Source organism: Coffea arabica, chromosome 2e (assembly GCF_036785885.1).
Source record: "Coffea arabica cultivar ET-39 chromosome 2e, Coffea Arabica ET-39 HiFi, whole genome shotgun sequence".
In the NCBI taxonomy this organism is placed as follows: domain Eukaryota; kingdom Viridiplantae; phylum Streptophyta; class Magnoliopsida; order Gentianales; family Rubiaceae; genus Coffea; species Coffea arabica.
Genome location: NC_092313.1, coordinates 22,737,581 through 22,752,202, shown reverse-complemented (window position 1 = coordinate 22,752,202; position 14,622 = coordinate 22,737,581). Strand labels below are relative to the sequence as shown.

Sequence of the window (14,622 nt, the reverse complement as noted above, 5' to 3'; positions counted from 1 at the left end):
GATTGAACTCGAGTCAAACTTTGATTCAAACGACTCGCGAGCGGTTCGATCATTTGCAATTCTAATTTGACTTTAATGATATGTAATGGTAATGTCAAAAAACTATTTATACCCTTAATAGTTGAATGCAGTGATTCCCCTAACTTATTTTCTTTAATTTATCTATTTGGCACTAAAATTGTTAATTAGGACTATCAATGGGGTTGGGTCAGTCCGAACTCGACTCGTTCAACCCGACAAAAAATCCGATGAGCCCGACCTTTTAGTGAGTCAGTCTAAGTTTAAGCCTAAAAATTAAGCCTGAATTAAATATGAGCCGAGTTTGGGTCTCATTAGACTCAAATCCGATAGAGACCCGATCCTTTAATTACCTATATATATATATAATATTTATATTTTGATATTATGTATAATTATATATTTAAATACATTATTACTAAATATTAAATATATATAAATTACAAAACACAAAAATACATTTGAAGACTCTTCTATGAGCTTTCTTGAGAGTCAATATTAGTAATGCATAATTGCATCTCTAACTTTTTTTATTGGATGAGTAAATTTTTGTGTTGGTACAATATTGGTTGATTTCTTTTTGGTCTAGAAACACAAATCATCAAGTATGTTTGGATTCAAATCACAAGGCTATAAAAAAGTTCCAACTTTTAAAGATGTATTGACATTATGATCACATATTTTATTACTATTTTTTATATATTTTGAATGAATTAAATATAAATATTGTTGAAAATTTTTTGGTTTATATACTTTTTAAAAATTATTATTTATTCATGTTTAGTTTTAATATTGTAGTCTTATAAATGTTAAATTAGTTTTACAACTTAATAGTTATAGTAATTATATTAAGAAAATTAAGGAGTAATAAGTGAGTTTGGGTTAGACCCGAATAAAGCTCATAACCCGAATATTATGTGAATTGAGTATGAGTTTCACATTTATTAACCTGAAACTCATAACTCAAAACCCAAAAATGTTACAAATTAAATGAGCTGAATTTGAGCTTATGTAAGCCCAGCTCATTAGGCCCGATTGACATGTCTATTGTTAATCAATTCCAATATTTTATAACACTCAGGACAAATAATGTCTAAAAAATCAATATCCCGAACATAATAATGAACAAACAATATATTTATAGATATGGTCCTAATTAAATTTCATCCCATAATTATACAATTTTTAGATTGAGAAAAATATCTAGCTAATTTCACGTAATAATGAAAAAATAACAAAATTTGTTATTAAAAAATTAATATGTGAAACTATTAATAAAAGTCTAAAAGTACTCGAATATTGTCAATTTATCTTTGTGAATGTGCATATGGTTGCACTTTTCTTTTAATATCTAGATATTTTCTTTTTATGCGAGTAAACATTTTTCGTTGGTAATACTTAAAAAAGAGAGAAACATAAGTGATTTGGACTTCAAAGTTTCTGGGGTCATTTTTTAATATAGCATGATTAGATGCTATTAAAATTTGTTTCGATTGCTAAATTTTTCTAAACAACTTTTTTGTTGCATCATAGGCACGCTTTTCAATTCCTTTTTTAATTTTTAACCACATTTTTATTCACAAACATCAAATCACAAAAAAATATTACATTACTATTTTTAAAAATTTTCCAAATAATTTTCAATCCAAACAAAACCAATCTATAGAACTTTAATAATGTTTTTATAGCATATTTTTGCACTAATATTTTTTGTTTTTTTCCCCTTATCATGTAAAATAAGCAGGATATTTTTCTTTATCTAAAAATCTGTAATTATGGACATAAAATTTAATAAGACCTATATCCATAAATATACAAGGAAAATTTGCTAATTGATCCCTAAACTTTTATACTAAAACCAATTTCATCCTTCATGATTTTTTTTAAACCAATTTAGTTCTTGAACTATTTTTTTACTTCCAATGTAAGACTTCCGTGGCGGCGCCACAACATTTTACATCTTAGGTATAATTTCAAAAACCTCTCCTGAGGTTTTTCATAATATGACTCAACTCTCCTAAGGTTTTTAAAATCCCACTTACCTACCCTGTCAATTTGATAAGACTAAATGTTTCTATTGAAGGTCATAAATTGACAATATTACCCTTACCCTTAACAGTTATTTAACCAGAAGTCAAAACAAAATAAAATTTTTAAACTAAAAATGTTGATTAAATCTACATCGAGGTCATAGTGGGACAACAAAGAACGTGGATAAATTAAATCTAATCAAAGTCAATTACTTACGAAAATTTTAGTAAGTAATTAACACCTTAAAAAATATCGTGAACAGTTATAAGTATTGGGTTTGGATTTTATCCCACAAACCGTGTTGGATTTGGGTTTTATCCCACCAACCTTTATTTTGCTGGATTTGGATTTTATCCTACCAACCTTTATTTTGTTGGATTGGGATAAAATTTTGTTGGATTTGGATTTTATCCCACCAACTTTTATTTTGTTGGATTTGAATTTTATCCCATCAACCTTTATTTTGTTGGAATTGAATTTTATCCCATTAACCGTTCACTTTGTTGGGATTGAATTTTACCCCACAACTCCTTTTCTTTTCTGGGTTTAAGTTTTCCTATTTATTAAGTTTTTGCTTACTGTTTCAATTGCAGCTGAGTTAGACAGGTGAGTAATTTGGTATCTACGTTTTTGTCTTGAATTTCTGCGAAACTCAGACAAAGAGGGACAAGTTGTAGACACCAAAAATTTTGCTAATTCATTCATTTTTATTTTTTTTCGTTATTTCATTTTTTTTCATTATTGTTGGTATCTTTCAAAAAAAAGGAGAAAATGAGAGAAAATGAATGAAAAGTTGTTTCCACAAAATCATTTTTTGTTTGGTTGGTTTTGTAGGAAAAAGCTGAAAAAGAAAAAAAATAGAAAAATAAATCAAAATCAGATTTTGTTAAAAAAAAAACAACTTAGGAACGAGTAAAAAACCAGCTGGTACAAAAACCAGCAACAAGCCAGTACTGAAAATTGTAGCAGCATCTTTGCACCCCATTCCATTCATTTTTCTTGTTTTTCTTTCCCCAAACCTTTTGCCACCTGCCCTTCATCTCAAACATTAAGAAAGTTCCAGAATTAAGAGCCATCTAGTGGCTCAAAGATTGCCAAGAAAGTGCGGCAAAATCTGCACCATTGATCTTAGGTTTTGGGATAAGTTTTGTTCCATATAAAAGCATAAAAAAGCAGCCTTAGGGAAGGAACAGGAGAGAGGAGAGGGCGAAAAAAGAAAAAGAGAAGAAAACAGAGGGAGAAAAAGGAAGAAAAAGAGCAGAAAAAATTTGTGTAAAAACCCTGAGTCAGGGCTGACCTTCAGGCCTAATTTTTGCTCAAAATCCAATCTAGATTTTAGTTATTTAGCTGATTTTTTTCTTTCTGCACCATATTCGTTCATCAATGAACAACTTTTGTTCAGACAATTCCTTGAAAAAACGCCAACATAGCCTTGAAATTCAAGCCTAAAGTCCGGGTCTTCACAGCTCTTCACCAAAATCTGCAATTTGGGTTTTCATACTTGGTGGAGCTTGCTCAGCTTCCTGCGGATTTCCATCACAATTTCGACTCCATAAGGTGGTGAAGGTAACTCTTAGTCCTCTTCTTGCTCATTCCAATTCATGTACAAGATTGAATCTACGGAACCAAAGCTTTTGGATGACTGCTTCATTCCCTTTCTGCTCTTCTTTGTTTTCTTCTACGGTTTCATCTTGCATTTCTTGTTTTGTTTTTCTTTCTTTTCTTATGTTGTTGGTTTCCTTAGATGTCTAATTATGAAAACAAAATCCACGGGTCATAAGGTCTTGTAGGTTTAGGAAATTAGCTGCGAGTGACTCTGGGTAATAAGCTTTCAAGATTGCAGCAAAAGCTCTTCTTTGAAGCTTGCGTGAGAAAAAACTGACAAATTGTAGTTTGACCCCTCAATTTTTATGTAATTCTATTGTAACCCAAAATCTGGAAAAATTCAGTCAATTTTTCCCCTTTTAAACTTTAATCTTCTCTTGCATGTTTTAAGTGGTTTTTTGGGTAGATTAATTCTGGGATTTAATGCATAATTAAGGCTTAGCATTTTTTTTTGTAGATTTATTACCTTGTTGGATTTTAATAAAATAGGTTAGTTTGTGTTAAGGGTTATTTTTGTTTGGATTTAGGGAATGGGTTGTTGGTTTATTTTGATTGGATTCTGACTTGGGTTTGAGAGTTGCATTTTGGTTGGGTTAGTTTGGACAAGAATGATGGTCTAGCCTGCATTTCTTTATTGGACTTTCCCTGAGCTTAGGAGGCTTTGGCCCAGATAAGAAATAAGGAATGACCCAAGTGGCCTTCATCTTGCAAGACCAAAAATGAAATTTGCATGTCTGGTCCCTGTATTTTGAGTAATTTCATTGTGGCCCCAAAATATTTTATTTTCTTTCAATTAGATCTCTAATTTAATTGTAATTTGGTTTCTGAACTTTAATTTTTATTTTGACCCCTAATTTTCTTAATGTTTTTGCACTTAGGTCCCTGACATCTTTGATTTCTTAAATATAAGTTGATTCTCTTTTTTAATTGTTAATTATGCTTCATTTAAATGCTTTTATCAGTAGATTTCATGATTATTTCCATTTCTTTATGATTAAATTGGTGCCTTGACTATTTTGTCGATTTTGGAATATAAATAGGACCAATTACACTCCATTTAACCATAATTTCAAGGGAGATACTTTTTTGTATTATTTTAAATCCTCTTATGTGCTCCTATGTGTCTTTTATGTGTAATTGCATGTTTTGAGTGTTTTTTTCTTTTATTTAATTATTTTATTCATTTTAAGTTTTATTTATTTTATTTATTTTTATTTAATTTTGATGATTATTTGAGAGATATTTAAATACCAAGTTGTAATAGATAGATGTTCAAGACAAGTTGTAATAAATGTCTCAAATTAAAACCTATCTAGACCCGATCTAGATATTATCCATTTATAAATCCATTTATTCGGATCCGATCTAGACCCGTTTATGCTAATTTAAAAACTGATCGAATACGGATTGCATTTTCCGTGATTTTTCATGGAAAAATTACTGTAGCGATTTGATGTATGTGAGGGAAAAAGGTAATAGGGAAATGTGATCACGGAAAACGACGTAATTTTTTTACGGAAACCGGCAATCCAAACAAGGCCAGTTTCGACTCAAATTTGACTCAAACATGTTTGAATAAGTAATTATTTTGATTATGTATTTGAGTATTTAATATTTGTTTGGATTTTTTTAGAAATTGTAATTTGTAGGGATTAGAATAATTACCTAAAGTAATTTGTGATTTTTAATTGAAATTTATGGTGTGCAATTAATATTTGTTTAGAAGATATTTTCTTCATTTTTTTGCCTAAAATTTTTGGCCGGAGATACCCAACTTGTATTCAGATCCAATCGAACCTGAATTCGGAAGAATAAGTTCAAGACTCGTCGGGTATTCAGGTCAAATTCAATACAAGTATAGCTAAGCCATCCGGCTCAACCCCAATCCGTTGACATTACACCTTCGCTTCCGCAAGGCTGATGCCACCGCCCTCTCTTCTGCAGTCATGAACCACCGCAAACGCCACCATTGTCGCTTCCTCTCGTTCTCCCCGATCGGTACCAGCATAAAACTCCTACAAATTGTCAAATCACATCCTGCCACAGCGCATATTTCGAGGTCCGTCCACGGCAACTGGCTAGCCCGCACCTATTCCCTCCCTACGAATTTCGCAACGGCAAACAACGTCATTATGCAAGGCAATTTTGGTGAAGGTGTGTGCATTGACAAGAGAACCCTTCTTATTGTCAAAGTCGTCGGTGGTGCAAGTGACTATATATTCTGAATCTTTCACGCAATGTGGTGGTCGATGCCGTCTCCAGACGGGATACCATTCCCCACTTGCTGCTCTGAAAGCGATCATGAGATGATGGTTTTGGCCCTTTCGGTCGCTACTCTTATTCTTTTTTTTTTTTTTTTGTCAAAAACTCGCTACCCTTATTCCTTCCTTAAAAATCTTCAAATAGAGAGTCAAAATCTAATTAGCAGATTAACATATCCCCACTTCACTTGATCGAACATAATGAATTTCACGAGCTGCAAATGTTATTTATGTCCCATTTATATAGTAATTCCATGAACAAAAACTTAAGATGTCAAACTATAACATAAATTAAGAACATTCAACAAACCTTTACTATGGTGATAATTAGTACGGGAGCAGGATCAAGGACAACAAGTATGAACTCTTACAGCCACCAGCAACCAAATTAGCAACTGGCTAACTCTCACGAATGGAAGTTACAAAATTATTGAGGCAGTTTATTTTGTGTATTTATTAGTGCGGCGCCAGTTAATTTTGTGTATTTATTGAGGCATTATTGGTAGGGATGGATCGCTTAACGAGTCTGGGAGATTGGCAGTGATGGGGAGTGTGGTTGTGACTATTTTTGGCTGTACATGTATACGATGGGTAGGAATGTGACCCGACAAGACAAATTTACTCCTGTTTGGTTGTGCGAAAGATGTAAAATGCAGCGATGCCGCCGCAAAAGTTTATATTGGAACTCAAAACATGGTTCGAGAACTTAATTGATTAAAAAAAAATTTTGAAAGACGAAATTGGTTTTAGTGTAAAAATTTCAGAATCAAATTGGCAAATTTCCCAATATACAATCTTTTTTATTATTATGTTAGGGATAATAATAATTTTAAATATTATATGTCTTGAAAGTAATTTTAAAGACAAACAGATAAATTAAGAGAAAAATGATATTAGAGTGAAAAGTGCAAAACGCGTTATACCTTAAGGAGATATATTGGAGTTAACCTCAAGGGATGTAAATGTCATTTTGACAGTTTTGTTAAAAAATGTTAGAGTTGACTAATGGTTTTGGAGATAAAGTGAAAAGATATAACGTTAGGGGGTAAAGTGTAAAATTGGTTAAACCTTAAGCAGAGCTTTTCTAATTAATCCAAAAAATAATGGTATTTAGAGGTCGATACAACTGATAATACATTTTTTTCCCATTTCAATCTCAGTTAGGAATAATTCAGCATAAATTATTTAAACTGACAAATTACTTCCTTCAACAAGAAAATACAACTTATTAATTATGTGATACACATGTTAATCACTAAGCAAGATTAGTATACTACTTATTTAGTGGCCTTCTGTAAAGAGAGACATTTGTCAAACTGCTAGTGCTTGAATTTACGTCTGACAAATGTATTACGTAATTGGAAAAGAACTCAGCTAGTTTTTCTTTCATTGTACTATATTTATGCTAACACAGACCATGAACTGTTCCTTATCAACTTCTTTGTCATATTATTCTGAACTGTTTAGCCTCTTGGCTCTTCAAATACCAGCACTGGCTAGCCCTTATTGTTAATTGGTCATAAAACCATGGGTTCCGCGTCAAATATCAGGCTTCCGGTCATAAATTTAACGGAGGAAATCCTACGATCTGGAAAAGATTCTTGGACTGAAGCGCGAAACACAGTCACACGGGCATTTGAAGAGTATGGCTGTTTCATAGCTGTTCATGATAAGTATCCTTCAGAGGTTAGTGATTCCATATTCTCTGAGCTGCAAGATTTGTTTAACCTCCCGTTGGAGATTAAAGTCCAAAACACTTCTCAAACTCCCCTCTTTGGTTATTATGGGCCAAATCCCTACCTGCCCCTCTACGAAAGCACGAGCATTGAAGATGCAATAAATCTCGAAGCAGTCCAGAAGTTCACAAATCAGATGTGGCCCTCCAAAAATAACCATTTCTGGTAAACCTGTTTCCATTAATATGCAATTCTTCTTATCGTTTATTGCTACTATGCATTATTCATATCCGAAGTGCTTACATTTTTTTTCTTTTTTTTGAATATCCTGTTTCCATGACTAGTGAACTGTTGCACTGCTATGCAAATCAAGTAGCAGAATTAGATAAAATGGTGAGCAAATTGGTGTTTGAAAGTTATGATGTGGAGAAGTACCACGAATCTCATGTGGGATCAGTGACTTATTTTCTTAGATTCACAAAGTACAGAGTACCCGAACAGAATGAGACGAAACTCGGTGCTACTCCTCATACTGACAAGAACTTCATAACCATACTTCAACAGAATGAAGTTGATGGTTTAGAAGTTCAGTTGAAGAATGGAAGCTGGATTCCTGTTGACTTTCCTCCTTCCTCCGTAGTAATCATGGCTGGAGATGCATTCTCGGTGAGATATTTTCTTTTTTTCACTAAATCTGCAAGCCTGAATCATATTAAACTTAGTTAGAACATTGCAATCTGGTTCAATTAGAAAACTGGATTCAATAATGGCTTCGCCATACATTATCTAAGTTGGAAAAAAGCCGCACAGATGTTTTCTACCTAAATCATCTAGAATGTTGGCATGGCATTTGTGCCATTAACTTTCGGTATTTTTGTTGTAAATACTGACATCTCTAGTGGATATTAATACATTGATTGTATACATTTTTGAAATGCAGGCGTGGAGCAACGGCAGAGTGCATCCCCCATTTCATAGAGTAACTATGAAGGGAAAAGGAAGAGGAAGGTATTCGATTGCACAATTTTCCTATTGCAAGAAATTGGTAGAGGCACCAACAGAGCTGGTTGACGATGAACACCCCTTATTATATAAGCCATTCGACAGTCTTGGTTTTCTACGATTCACAAGCACAGATGAGGGTCGGAAAACCCAAAATCCACTGAAGGCCTATTGTGGCATCTAAAACACGATTTTTAATGATCGTAAGACTGCATTCCTTTTGTGCAATAATGAGCTGTCATTTCTCATCCATTCGAAACCGTTGTGTAGACATGTTTGTCGAGATGAATGAAAAGCTTTTGTCTTCTGTTCCGTCGATGTATATACTTCTCCCCTTTTGTGCCCACTTTTTCTAGAAGATGTTATGGAGTAGCTTTCTAGAAGATGTTATGGATTATTCTATGAAATAATTTATTGTACTGCACTATCTGTTTTCTGCCGAGAAATAATAAATAAATCAATTTTCTTTCTGGCAAAAGAAAGAAATTCAATGTTTATTGGTAGGGTGCAAGAAACTGATTACAGCCTGAACAGGGCCTAAATTACAAGCAAGAGCCTCACTTATGCGCTCTTCCCTGTACAATTCAACCTACCTCTCCATCTAAAAATGTTGGACTCAAATTCTCATTTTACAATAAAAAATTATGATGAGTTATTTATACTTTGATATGAGTTACGAAAGTGCATTGAAGACATTGATCGAATTAAATTAGGCAAAAAATCTGAATGGCTCTCAAAATATATAGTTGATCAACCTTTAACCTCCAATTATTAAGTACATACACATATCCCCCAAACTTGTAAAATGGGTATATTTTTACACTTTTGGCTAGAGATAATGTCAGAAACCTCTCCCAAGGTTTGTAGTAATATCACTCGACACTTTTGAAAATTTTAAAATATCACTTAACTCTTATATCAGTGGGACGAGACTATCAATCACCATCATAGGATACAAAATTAATAAAATTCTCTTCACTACTTTAACAATAGTTAGGCAAAACATTATAGAAGAGAAAATTTTTAGGTAAAACATGTAAATCTTATATTATAGTCAACTTAGTAGAAAGTTCAATATAAGACAATACAAAATGGTGGAATTCGGAGAAAAATATATCTCTCTCCTATTAAGTGATTATTTTAAGAATTTTTAATAATACGAGGGTGAGATTATTACAAAGGCATAGTTTTATGGGAGGTTAGTGATTTTTTAAAACTTTAGAGATCCTAAATGATATTAACATAAACTTTAAGAGAGGTTTTTAAAATTATCTCTAGCCAAAAGGGTAAGGATATACAATTTTACAAGTTTGAAGGGGCAAAGGTATGTAGTTAATAGTTGAAGGGTTAAAAGTTGACCAACTTAATATTTGAAGGCCATCCAATTTTTTTACCCAATTAAATTATATTTACAAATCAAATAGATATGGATTAATATATAATGCTCAGACTTTTAACTCCTTTTATTCATAGAATAATTTATGTTTTTATAAAATAAAATTTTAGTTGATTAAATGAGTGTTATTTTAAATTGTAAGCACACTCGACAGATTAATAAATTTATTAATTTATTGATTAATTAATGCCTCTTTAAATTAATCAAATTTGTATGGTTCCAAGATTATTAATTTATAAAAATTTTACTGTACATCTGAATTCGCTGGTGCTTGTATTTTAAGTTTACAACATAAAAATCATCAGCTTTGAATCATATATTACAGAGTAGGAAGTATGTTGAAGTACGTGCTAAAAATCGTACTTTTTTCTATTATAAGTGCAATATTTTAGTTTGAAGACATATATTTTAATAATTTAAAGAGAATATAGGACGCATTTAGGATATGTTAACTTAATTATGTAGAGAGAGAGAGAGAGAGAGAAAGAGTTCAAAACAAAAGAAAGATAATAATTGTTGTGCCACGATTTTTTTTCCTTTGTTTTAAGTTGTTTTTTTTTTTTTTTTTTTTTTTTTTTGTCGACATTGGGGTGTCCGGGTCAAGACCCGAAGGCGGCCCGACTAATCCCAGCGGCCCGAGAGGAGAGGCCCCATCCCCTCAAGCACGGTAACCCTGCACGACTCGAACCCCTGGCAAGCGCTCCTAAGGAGGCGTGCGCTGCCAGACGAGCTGCCCAGGAGGGGCTCCTTTGTTTTAAGTATGGAAAGGGAGGATAGAATAATATGCATTTGTACTATTTATAAGTACGTTACATCCAAGAATTACTAGAAGGCCTTATTTATGGAGGTCCACGGACCCCTGTCTTGGAATAGGCTAATCTCTTCTCCTCCAATATATATTAGCATCCACGAGGATCATTAGTGGGAAAGAAGTGAAGGAGTTTTACCTATTAAGTGTGTCTAGGAAGACTTAAGAAAACATCAGTCATCTTTAATCGTAAATCAATTACTTCCACTTCTTTGTTAAAATCTGACCATGCAACTGGAAATCAATTCGGAATAAGACGAATGACGCAAAATCTTGAACAAATGGATTGATTAACTCGTTTATTTAATTGAAGTCGTGCACCTTTTGTCCATTAACAGTTTCTTCCTCTTTTTTTTTCCCTTTTCCCTGAGGCGTGGTGCGCGTGCTCAAGGCATTTGCTTTCGGCAAAGCTCAAATGAGCATCATGCATTTTCTATTTCTCGGAAAAAATATATAATTGTGTTTGGATAGTAAATTATTTGAGATAATTTTTTGAAAAGAATATTATAGTACTGTTTTAATGTGATATATATGAGATAAAAAGGTGATTAAAAAATATATTAATAAATAAATTTTGACAAATAATCTACCACCCAAACAAAAGTATTTGGAGGTTGACATAACTGATCTTCAAATCTTTGAATCCAAGCTCACAACAGCATGAAAATACCAGTGCTGGCTAGCCCTTATTGGTTAATTGGTCAGAGCTATAATTGATCTACGGGGAATTCAATACAAGGAAAGAGGCTACAGAATGCCATGGGTTCCGTGTCAAATATCTCAATGGCCCGGCCCCTTGACCTCCCTCTATCAATCTGACAAAACTAAGGCCTTGTTTGGATTGCTTGTTTCCGTCGGAAAATATTGTCGTTTTCCGTGATCACATTTCCCTATCACATTTTTTTCTTACATATATCAAATCGCTATAATAATTTTTTCATAAAAAATGACGGAAAATGCAATCCAAACTCAACCTAAGTATTTCTATCAAACGTCATAAATTGATGACATTATCCTTACACTTAATAGTTACTAGTTGGCCAGGGCTTCGCGCAGATTTTCAGGGATTGAGTTTTCAGGAATTTTCAGGGATGTTCTTATAATTATTTCTATTTTTACATTCATACATGAGATATATTTATATATGGCCTTTGGTAAGTATTCTCAGTAGGCCATCAAAAGTTAGCAAGAGCTAATTAGCCTCGACAAAAGGATTCTTCTAGCTGTTAGAAATACAGTGGATGGAGATGAGGCTTTTAAGTTTCACAAAAGCAGCATAAAGTGCATACTATACACATTAGCTAGGCAAAACCGCAAAAGTTGATCCCTACAATGTGATCGTGATGGTCGGAAGTTGATTTAGTTTGTCTTTGGTCACCTGGCCGGGGTGTTGTTGCGTGCAGGTGGGTTCTTGTTGATTTGCTGGAACTGGCAATAGTGCTCCTTCAGTTGGTAGGCATGCTGTTATGTTATACATTGTTACTATATTACTCCCTCCCTTTTTTTATAACTGACGTTTAAGTTTAAAAAAAAAAACTTACCAGAAAAATCAGAAAAACAGCTAGTAAATAGTGAAGTCGTCTCTGCTAAATAAGAGGCAGCTTCATTAAGTGATGGTACAGAGGTAAAAAGCTGGGGAAAGAGCCGATCATTTCTCAAGGCATCACCACTAGCCTGAAAAAATGACAGTTAGTAGAAAAGTTACACACCATGATTTTAGAGGCTTTATAGCAAACAGACAAGCACATGTACACTACCACAACTCTAGAAAAAGGTAAATATTGAAGATAACAAGAAGGAAAGAAATCTATTCTTTCACTAGATCTCCTTAGACCTACACTAACAGAAGGAAACAGGGAAATACCACAAAACTTGAAAAGGACAATTCAGGGCTCTAATATATCCCCTCATGTAAGGTCGCTAGAAATGTAGAATCAGTAGAATTTTTAATAATTAAGACAAAATCAAGTAGCGAGTATAAGGATTAATTGTTCCCTACAAGTGACAAACACAGTAACTTGATGACTTGGGTAATTTGAAGAACTTGTGGAAAGATAATATTCGGTTAGACACATGGCATAGTAAAATACTGTCTCATACGCAACCAACTCATTGTCAGCAACAGCTTGACAACTGGCAGTCCGCTGTCAAAGATTCTCTTTATACTCTCTGTTTCACCAAGCAGGCACCACAGTATGTGTTACTATACCCACTGCAGACAACTCATACTACACTAGTCAAGAGAAATGGTTCTCCCCTACCACTCTAGCAATCTAGCAGAGCAACTTCATGCTGGTCAGCCAAGAGGGCATGCTCAACAATGCGAAACACACCCAAGTGAAACACCACTGTAGCATCACCACATTATGTTAGTTCAAACCTAATCAAATCAGCCTACCAGATTTTTCCTAATAAATTTCCTCTTCTATTTTTCACATAACATTTCCTCCCAATAACTATATCCATACCAAGAGATCACCCTACCAATTTTCCTTTTCCAATAATGTACTCATGCACAAGACGATCCCCTCTTACCTACCTAAATCGCAGCACTACCCTAATGCAGAAGGTTCTTGTATACATTCAGGAATACTCTCTTGTTCATCTATGGAACAACTATACCTTCTTAGCACATCAACTTCTCATCCTAAGACAATTACTTTCTTTCCTCTTTCCCTCAGTAATTTGCGTTCTCACAAATTATTCTTCAAGTTCATCAAAGTTGCGGAATGCCTCTAAGACAAAGTAAATGCAAGGAGAGCTGATTTTGGAAGAAAAAAAAATTCCTGTTCAGCACTCACTAAAGTTTGTCAAAAGCCCCATTTTTCCTTCAACACTCCTCTCACTTCCCCTCAACCAGCATCACCAATTCTAAGGAAAACTCCATCAATAAGAGATGAACACGATCTTATCAAACTACTTAAAGTTGCAAACTGATGCATCAAGGGAGAATAATTATCATATCCATGAATTGCATCATCATGGCTAATTTTATCAGCAATAGCACGTCGTAAAGAAAACAACGAAGAAAGGAATTCAAAAAGGGGGAAAATTAATCTAGTAATGAACAAAATCATTAAATACCAAGAATGATGCACCACTTGATTCGGCGGCCCTTTGATTACTGCTGTCCATAATAATCAAACAAAATTTTCTGCCAACCAAAAATTGTTTAATCAGCTCATGGCAAAACCTCGAGAATATTAATTGCCAACCGAAAATTGTTTACATCCAAAAGAAAAGTAAAAAACAAAAATTTAACAGAACAAAGAACAAGAAGAAGAAGAAGTGATGGGTACTGGAAATTGACGCTAACGCTAATACTTGCTTGAATGTAAAGAGAATGAAAATTTAGCAGCAGGTGGGGCTTGGTCGGCAGTGAATGGCGGAGAAGGTAGTGGTCCGGCGAGAAACTTCCCGAATGTGCGGCGGATGCAGGTGGGTCGGGTCGGGTAGGACACCGGGTAGAATTGAGAGCCCGGGAAATGATCTCGTTAAGCGTCGTCGGTTTGTTACTTTGTCACCCTGCGCCAGCGGTGGGCTACTAGTACACGGAGAGCATAAACGCGCTTCAAAGAACAGAAGAAATGGTGGAATTTATAGACTTTGAATTTGAGCTTTGAAGAATAGAAGCGTTTCCGATTTTAAAATTAAAACACGACTACTGCTACTGCTACTGCTGCTGCTGCAACAAGAAAAGAACAGTAAAATACTAAGGCTTTGTTTGGAAAGTAAAATTACAACGTTTTCATGAACACATTTTCCAATCACCTTTTTATCTCACGCATCTCTAATTGCTACAATAATTTTTCTACAAAAAATCCA

The 14,622-nt window shown here is 33.9% G+C and overlaps 1 protein-coding gene and 2 long non-coding RNA genes across 3 annotated transcripts; 2 read left to right on the top strand and 1 right to left on the bottom strand.

Moving 5' to 3' along the window:
- Positions 1-3,039: 3,039 nt before the first annotated feature.
- LOC140036903 (uncharacterized) lies at positions 3,040-6,091 on the top strand. Its single transcript, XR_011840477.1, has 2 exons — positions 3,040-3,615; positions 5,440-6,091. It is a non-coding gene; the product is annotated as an uncharacterized lncRNA (long non-coding RNA).
- Positions 6,092-7,334: 1,243 nt separating this feature from the next.
- On the top strand, positions 7,335-9,017 carry LOC113731735 (probable 2-oxoglutarate-dependent dioxygenase AOP1). The gene is made up of 3 exons (XM_027257138.2): positions 7,335-7,816; positions 7,936-8,257; positions 8,532-9,017. Exons 1-3 carry the CDS (start codon positions 7,443-7,445, stop codon positions 8,775-8,777), a joined length of 942 nt encoding a protein of 313 aa, XP_027112939.2. The 5' UTR covers positions 7,335-7,442; the 3' UTR covers positions 8,778-9,017.
- A 3,320-nt stretch (positions 9,018-12,337) lies between these two features.
- Positions 12,338-14,489, bottom strand: LOC140036902 (uncharacterized). Its single transcript, XR_011840476.1, has 3 exons — positions 14,097-14,489; positions 13,882-13,951; positions 12,338-12,471 (listed from the first exon to the last, which is right to left on the bottom strand). It is a non-coding gene; the product is annotated as an uncharacterized lncRNA (long non-coding RNA).
- Positions 14,490-14,622: the final 133 nt, after the last annotated feature.

Excerpts from the sequence above, each read along its gene's own strand:
- LOC113731735 (XM_027257138.2), top strand. The coding sequence starts at position 7,443 with ATGGGTTCCGCGTCAAATATCAGGCTTCCGGTCATAAATTTAACGGAG. Across the intron at positions 7,817-7,935 it reads TCCAAAAATAACCATTTCTG|TGAACTGTTGCACTGCTATG; the intron begins GTAAACCTGTTT and ends TTCCATGACTAG. Across the intron at positions 8,258-8,531 it reads TGGCTGGAGATGCATTCTCG|GCGTGGAGCAACGGCAGAGT; the intron begins GTGAGATATTTT and ends TTTGAAATGCAG.